The sequence below is a fragment of the Otolemur garnettii genome, unplaced genomic scaffold, assembly GCF_000181295.1.
Source record: "Otolemur garnettii isolate 467f Iridium unplaced genomic scaffold, OtoGar3 scaffold00004, whole genome shotgun sequence".
Taxonomy (NCBI): Eukaryota; Metazoa; Chordata; class Mammalia; order Primates; family Galagidae; genus Otolemur; species Otolemur garnettii.
Genome location: NW_003852399.1, coordinates 32,340,064 through 32,347,499, shown reverse-complemented (window position 1 = coordinate 32,347,499; position 7,436 = coordinate 32,340,064). Strand labels below are relative to the sequence as shown.

Sequence of the window (7,436 nt, the reverse complement as noted above, 5' to 3'; positions counted from 1 at the left end):
GGGGATTCGAACCCGCCACCTTAGGTGTACGTGGCTGGCGCCTTAGCCGGTTGAGCTATAGGCGCCGAGCCTGAAGGTAAGTTTCAAAGTGCAGGTTACTTAATTTAAAAGGCCTGCTAATAAATTAGTAAGTCTTTAGAATTAGAATATCTTTTTTGTTATAAAATTTACTTTAGTTTTGAAAAAGAACATGAATTATTTTGTATAGGAAATACATTTGTATTTGTAGTAGATAGCTCATTCTGAAAATCTGTCTGAAATAATTTTCAAAGAAGCCAATAAATATGTTTAGATTAACATAAGTTATGGCTAATTTGATAAAATGATATTTTAGAGTCTAACTTTGTTCTTTAAAGTCTGATGATACATTCACAATAGTACAAAATGCCTTTAAGCATGTATTTTGTCTCTGCTAATCAAGGATAAAAGATGCCACTCTGGATAAAGTGCTGAAATGTTAGTTGTTTTCTCTGTCTCCATATTCCTTTCTTCCTATGACCATCTTTCCCCTTCATTGTCCTCCATCAATGCACTTGAAGCTCTTTACAGGCCTCTTTGGTGGTTCCTATCCCATTGTACTGTGATTAATTAGGTATCTGCTTTTCCCACTGAACTAGGAACTCCGAGGTGAGATATCATCTCATACTTAGATTTTTATCCTTTGTTTGATCAATAATGTATCTGCTAGAAAGAATGACTCAGTTTAAACATTGCTTCTATAAATGAGAAAGCTATGTTTCAGCAACACATTTTTTTAAATTTATTTTTCTTACTTATACATGTGTATATTAGGTTTCCACTTTTGCCTTCACAGAGTTCAAAAGGCTAAATTTAATGATGATAATAATATTTAACATAAGGACTGAGAACAAAAACCTCATAAACAACGAATGAAGATAAATACATTCAGAAAAGAAATCAGCAACACTTTTTTTAAAAATCAGAGATAAAAGATAGTAAGCATTTTGAAACTTTAATCAGGGTAAGCAGATCACAGTTGAAAAATACCTTTACTTATAAAGAAGTCAGATGATCTACAAAGTAAAGGCTGTTTCTGTTTCTAGAATCCTTAGAGAGGCAATTATGCAAGGACCCTATATGTGGAGGAAATAGGTGATTCTCCCCCACTTTTTTTTTTTTTTTGCATCTGTATTTTAAAGAAAGAGAAAGGGAAAGTAAATTAATATGTATATGAAAATTCTGTGAATTTGATGATTCCACATTATTTGATGAGCTTCTTAGAGATGCTCTAAGGGTATTATAAATTCATATGAGTTCACTTGTAAAAATTATATGTTCTTGTGATTTCAGTATGTTTCTTAAAGAATCAGTATAAGCAGGCTTTATGCTGATACTTTAACTATGTCATTCTCAGGCACTACAATTTTTGCATAAACTCATATCCCAGGTGACCATAGATATATTCTTTATTGATTGGGAGCGACCTAAAGGAAAGGTTCTGAAAGCTGTTGAAGGTAACTAAAATAAATATTTGTGCCAAAATTTTTTTGCTACCCTTGCAGAGCAAAAAAGGTGAACCACTTCTATTCGTTTTTATCTCCCTGACCAGGTGAGGGTGGTGTACGGAGTGCCACTGTTCCTGTAAGCATATGGAGAACATATTTTGTAGCAAATGAATGGAATGAAATTCAGACTGTGAGAAAAATTAATTCACTCTTTCAAGTACTTACTGTCCTCTTCTTTTTGGAGGTATAAACTATTTGAATTGTTTGCAATTTATGGGTACCTCATAAATGTTGAATTAATGTAATTCCAGCTAAGTTTTTATAACCCATGGAAGAATTTTCTAAAGGTTGAAATATGTCAAACAAAAAGGAACAGCTTTTTAAAAAATCATGATGAAATACATAACATAAAGTTCACATTTTAACCAGTTTTAAGTATATAGTTCACGGCAACACCTGTGGGTCAGTGAGTAGGGTGCCAGCCCCATATACTGACAGTGGTGAGTTCAAACCCAGCCCCGGCCAAACTGCAACAAAAAAATAGCCGAGTGTTGTGGCAGGTGCCTGTGTGATGCCATGGCACTCTACCAAGGGCAACAAAGTGAGACTCTGTCTCAAAAAAAAAAAAAAATTAAATAAAAAAAAAGTATATAGTTCAGTAAGTCATGTAATGGACCCCCATCCATTTCCAGAACTCTTCATCTTGCATAACTGAAACTCTCTATCCCTTAAACAACACTGTACCCATTACCTTGTGCTCTCAACCCCTGGCAACCACCATTCTGCTTTTTGTCTCTGTGAACTTGCTTGATCTCTCTAGATCTAAGGAGTAGCTTTTAAACTGCTGTTTTGTATCAAAATCTCCTGGGGAGCTCTTTATGCTTGGCCTTACTCTTAGAGATTATGTTTGACAGTTTCTTGTGTTTTGAGAAGACCATTTGCCTGTGATCTACCTTCTCCCCTGCATTAGCACCACTATTATTAGGTTGACATTTTTCAGCAAATTATTGAACATACCCTGTGGGTTGTGTTTTATGCTAAGACCGGGGGCTACAACTGAACAAAACACAACATGCTTATGACATTTGCAGTTATTTCATAGATTTGGTTGGAATTATTACAGAAGTATTCAGTACTGAGTATGAGACTCAATATGGAAACTGTTTATATGGGTGACAGGTTTTCCCAGGAATTATTTGCTTAATCTTTGATATAAATTATTAACTCTTAGGTCTGTTTTCCTTCTTTTTTTAAATCTTTCTTTCCTTTCTTCTTTCTCTTTCCTTTCTTAAGACTGATAGACACATCTTTATATCTCTCAGGCTTATAAGTGATATAAGCAATACTTCAAAAATTTATTTGAAGTAACATTTTGGTTTTTCTTAAATTGACGGGAAAAAATTGTATATTTTGGGCTCAAAGGAGTAGGGCACTGGCCCCATATGCTGGAGGTGCGGGGTTCAAACCCAGCCCTGGCCAAAAACTGCAAAAAAAAAAAAAAAATTGTACATTTCTATGGTGTACAATGTGATGTTTTGATATATATACATATATCAAATATATACATATGGGATAACTAAATCAAACTAATTAACATACCTCACATACTTTTTGGTATGGCAGTAGTTTTCATGAGTTTCATGAGCTTTAAAAGGTATTATGTGAAAAAGAAGTTTGCAGTCAAGTAAGTTTGGAAACACTGGATTCAATAAAATTGTATCGAATCATTTACCATAAAACTTTCTCAGAGCCTTTATTTTACCAGGGTAGAAGGCATGGAGGTAAGTATAATGAGTGGACCAAGTTTATTTAACCATGGCTTCCTCTTATCAAAGAAGTTATATCAGACTAGGCACAATGACGCACGCCTATAATCCTAGAACTCTGGGAGCTGAGTCAGGTGGGTTGCTTGAGCTCAGAGGGAGTATAGTGGCGCACACCTTTAGTCCCAGCTACTCAGGAGACTGAGGCAAGAGGATTACTCAAGCCCTAGAGTTTGAGGTTGCCATGAGCTACAATGTCACCATGGCACTCTACCCAGGGCAACAGAATGAGGCTGTCTTAAAACAAAAAAAGTTCTGTCTCTCAGAAGACATTTTGAAGTACACTCTTTTAAAGTATAAAAAATATTTAGTATATTGCCTGACACATGTTAAATGCTCATGAAATGTTAGTTGTTAGTTTAACTTACTGGTAGTTTACTGAAGGAAGTTTTATTCTTTTTAACAATTTTTTGAGCTTTGTCAGTATGTGTGACAACAAGGTTATCTTTCATCCTTGGTCATACTGAGAAGAACACCAAACACACTAACTAAATAGCTTTAATAAATACTTTGTAACCTACTAGGCAACATAGCAATACACATCTCTACAAAAAAATTTTTTAAAAACCGACGAATTGCTCCTGTAGTCCCAGCCACTCAGGAGGCTAACATAGGAGGATACCTTAAACCCAAGAGTCAGAGGCTGCAGTGAGCTATGATCTCACCACTGCACTCCAGCAGTGGTACCTTGTCACAAAATAAATAAATACAATATATATGTACAAATATACATACATTCATCACTCCAGGAGTGATACCTTGTCACAAAATAAATAAATATGATAAGTATGTACAAATATACATATATACTTTGTAGTTAAAGTACTGGATAAACTAAACTAGATTTTCTACAGTTTATAAGAACTTAGATATTTTAGTTTTTCAAGGTGAAGAGTAGGGAAGAGTGTTCTATTTTCAGTCTAGAGTTTACTTTTTTTTTTTCCTTTTTTTTAGAGACAGGATCTTAACTTCACCCAAGGTAGAGTATCATGGTATGATCATAGCTCACTGCCATATTTAACTTGTAGGCTCAAGTAGTCTTGTTACCTCAGTCTCCTAAGTAGCTAGAGCTATAGGTCCGTGCTACCATGCACAGCTAATTTTTAAATAATTTTGTAGTGATGGGGTCTTACTGTGTTGCCCAGGCTGGGCTCAAGCCATCCTCCCATCACAACCTCCCAAAGTGCTAGGATTGCAGGTATGCGCCACCATATGTGGCCTTAGAGCAGTGGTTCTCAACCTGTGGGTTGTGATACCTTTGGACTGTTTTAAAGGGTTGTGGCATTAGGAAGGTTGAGAACCACTGCCTTAGAAGAATTTTCTTTATCCATGTGAGTTTAAATAATTATTTTTTTTATTCTAGGTTGTGGGATTCAAGAACTTAGCACTAATGGACTCTTCCTCTAGTCTTTCTAGAAGCCCACATAGCTATATAGCTCCTTACAGCCGCATTTTGAGATATGCAGTGTCTGCTGCTCTTTGGCTAGTCATTGGAATTATACAGGTAATAAGAGATTACACTTCTAAGTGACATTGCCTCTTTGAACTCTACTTATATATATACTTAATTACTCTCAGGTATTGACCATATTCTGATCCCTGTAGCAGAAAGAAAGCGACAAGAACAACAATAATAATATCTAATAACCAGTTCTTACATTGTGTTACACTTTAGGCAGTGTGCTACTTAATTGTAGTTGACCCTTGAACAACTTGAGCTTGAACTGCAAGGGTCCCCACTTATATGCATATTTTTTTCCAAACATGGATCAAAAATACTATGTACACTATTTCCTGGATGCAAAACCTAAGTATATGGAGGACTGATTTTTCATATCCTTAGTTTCTGCAGGGCTGACTTCAGGACTTGAGAATGTGCAGATTTTGGTATACCTACAGGTTCTGGAGCCAATCCCCTGCATACCCAGGGGCGACTAAAATTGCTTTGTACATATTAATTACTTGATCTTTACAATAGCCCTCTGAGGTACGTTCTGCTAGTATACTTATTTTACAGATGAGGAAACTGAGGTGCAAGAAGGTTAAATAATTGCCTAAAATCATGCAGTTCATAATTGACAGAATGTAATCTGAACACAGGCAGCCTGATTTCAGAGTTCCCATTCTTGTCAATAGTGGCCTTTGAAAGGTCTTTCAGAGTCTGCCACTTTATAGGATACACCCCATGTTTAGTTTATCTATAAGTACAAGGACAGATAAGCTATTTCATATTTGGTTGACTATACCAAAAACAACAAAAAATATAGTAGGAGTGGCTGAAATAAAAGAGAACTTTATCTTTCCCGTGAAAAAAAAAGAGCAAAAGTTGGTAGCACAGGGCTGGAGTGGTGGCTCCGTGCTGCTGTCAGGACCCAGAAGCCTGTCTTTCTGTTCTGCCAGATGGGACTTCCATCCCAAGGTCCCCTCATGGTCTATAATGGTTGATGGAGTTGCAGGAGGGAGGCGGGAGAGATGAGCTCACCCTCTCTTCTTCAAGAGCTTGTTCAGAAGTGCCATTCAGTCTCTCCTTGCCTAGAACATAGACACACGCCTACACCTAGATGCCCTGAAGTCTTGCAGCTGGGCACAGTGTGTCTTACACAAAAGTGGGATCTGTTACAAGGAGAAAGGACCACAAAGACAGCATTTAGCAATCTGGGACACCACCATCTGACCTCATTCTTTGTTTTTCACTTTACTATCAGCATTTCTCTCCATGGTAATATTCTAATAATATCAGTGTCTATTCCTCAAATATTCTTGAGAGTTCCTTTAACAAACTGGTATAGTTTCATAAATTTGTCTAATCTTAATTCTAATAAGAAGACTTTATTCTTTACTCTTTTTATTTCCCTAAACCTAGCTTCTTCAGCTTTTAAGTGATATCCTTGAATTTTTTTAAACTTTTAAACTTTGAATGTTGCTGCTTTTCATGCCCTTTAAAGGTGATTAAAATATATTTATATGTACATATAGTGTGTAGAAAAGTTTTTTCAATAATCAGCTGCTATAGATTGATTTAGTCATTGAAAAATTTAATCTATTTAATAGATAAATTTACATATTTGAATATATCTTATGTATTAGGTGCTATGCTGAGCTAATAGATATGCTGTAATAAAAACAAGTTACAGATAAGTGCTTTGAAGAAGCAAGGACATGAGATACAGAAGGGAGGTGAGGGGAATGGAGCCTGGGACTGAGGAACAGTGGGAACATCTTTAAACAGGGGTTAGGCCTGTTACCTTTGTCTCAAAAATATCTAAAAAGGTCTACAATGTGAACTTTTTTATTCATAAAACTTCCTTTTCTAGTATTGTTATTGAATCTATCTAAAAAAACACTAAAAACCATTTGAATATTTAACACATTGTAATCAAAATAGAATACTAAATTTATGCCTTTTATGTGCTATTCTGTCAGAGAAAATTAATTTAAAAAGCAGGAATTTCTCTAATGACTTCTGGAATTTAGGAGATGAACAGAATTGCAAAACCAGACATACTTTCTGATCACTAAGCTGTTGCTTTATCCTAAACCTGTAGGAGATTTTTTTTCTTTCTTCCCCATGCTTGTCTTACCAACACATGAAAGTTTCCAAAATCAAAAATAGATTCCCTCAGTGACTCTTACCACAATTCCAAAATCCTCCTTTCTGTGCCAGAAGAATCAGAAATGACAAATAAGATGTTCTTCCATAGGAACTATTAGAGGCCACAGTGTTCTTGTTGGAAATTCTTTTTTCTTAAAATACTATCCTGTGGCTATAAAAGAAAATTAAAATCCTAAAAGCTATAACCATGAACTTGGCTTACTGTTTCAGATCGTGTTCTTTGGTATCTTTTATGAGAGATTTATAGAAGATAAAATTCGACAGTTTGTTGATTTGTGCTCTATGAGTAATGTAAGTACTTTCTGACTTTATCTTGCAACTGTTACTTTTCCCCTTTTTAAAGGTCAGGAGTACATTAAGAGAGGCTTCAAAAATGATCTGGTGTGATTGGATTTTTAGTCTAATTTTCCACCAGTGGTTAATTCCATACATAATTATAATGAGCTACAAGTTAATACTTAACTCCCTTAGTTTTTTATTTGTTTTTACAGTTTCTTAGTTATGAATTTCTTTTTTTTTTTTTTTTTTTTTTGA

General features: G+C 35.3%; 1 protein-coding gene across 1 annotated transcript in view; it reads left to right on the top strand.

Moving 5' to 3' along the window:
- Positions 1 to 7,436, top strand: part of TMEM67 (transmembrane protein 67) — a 58,386-nt gene that overhangs the window by 40,276 nt on the left and 10,674 nt on the right. Inside the window, exons 18-21 of the mRNA XM_003782565.3 lie at positions 1,376 to 1,475; positions 1,571 to 1,710; positions 4,653 to 4,793; positions 7,113 to 7,193. Of these exons, the coding sequence (XP_003782613.1) occupies positions 1,376 to 1,475; positions 1,571 to 1,710; positions 4,653 to 4,793; positions 7,113 to 7,193 (462 nt within the window). The remainder of the gene's footprint in view (positions 1 to 1,375; positions 1,476 to 1,570; positions 1,711 to 4,652; positions 4,794 to 7,112; positions 7,194 to 7,436) is intronic.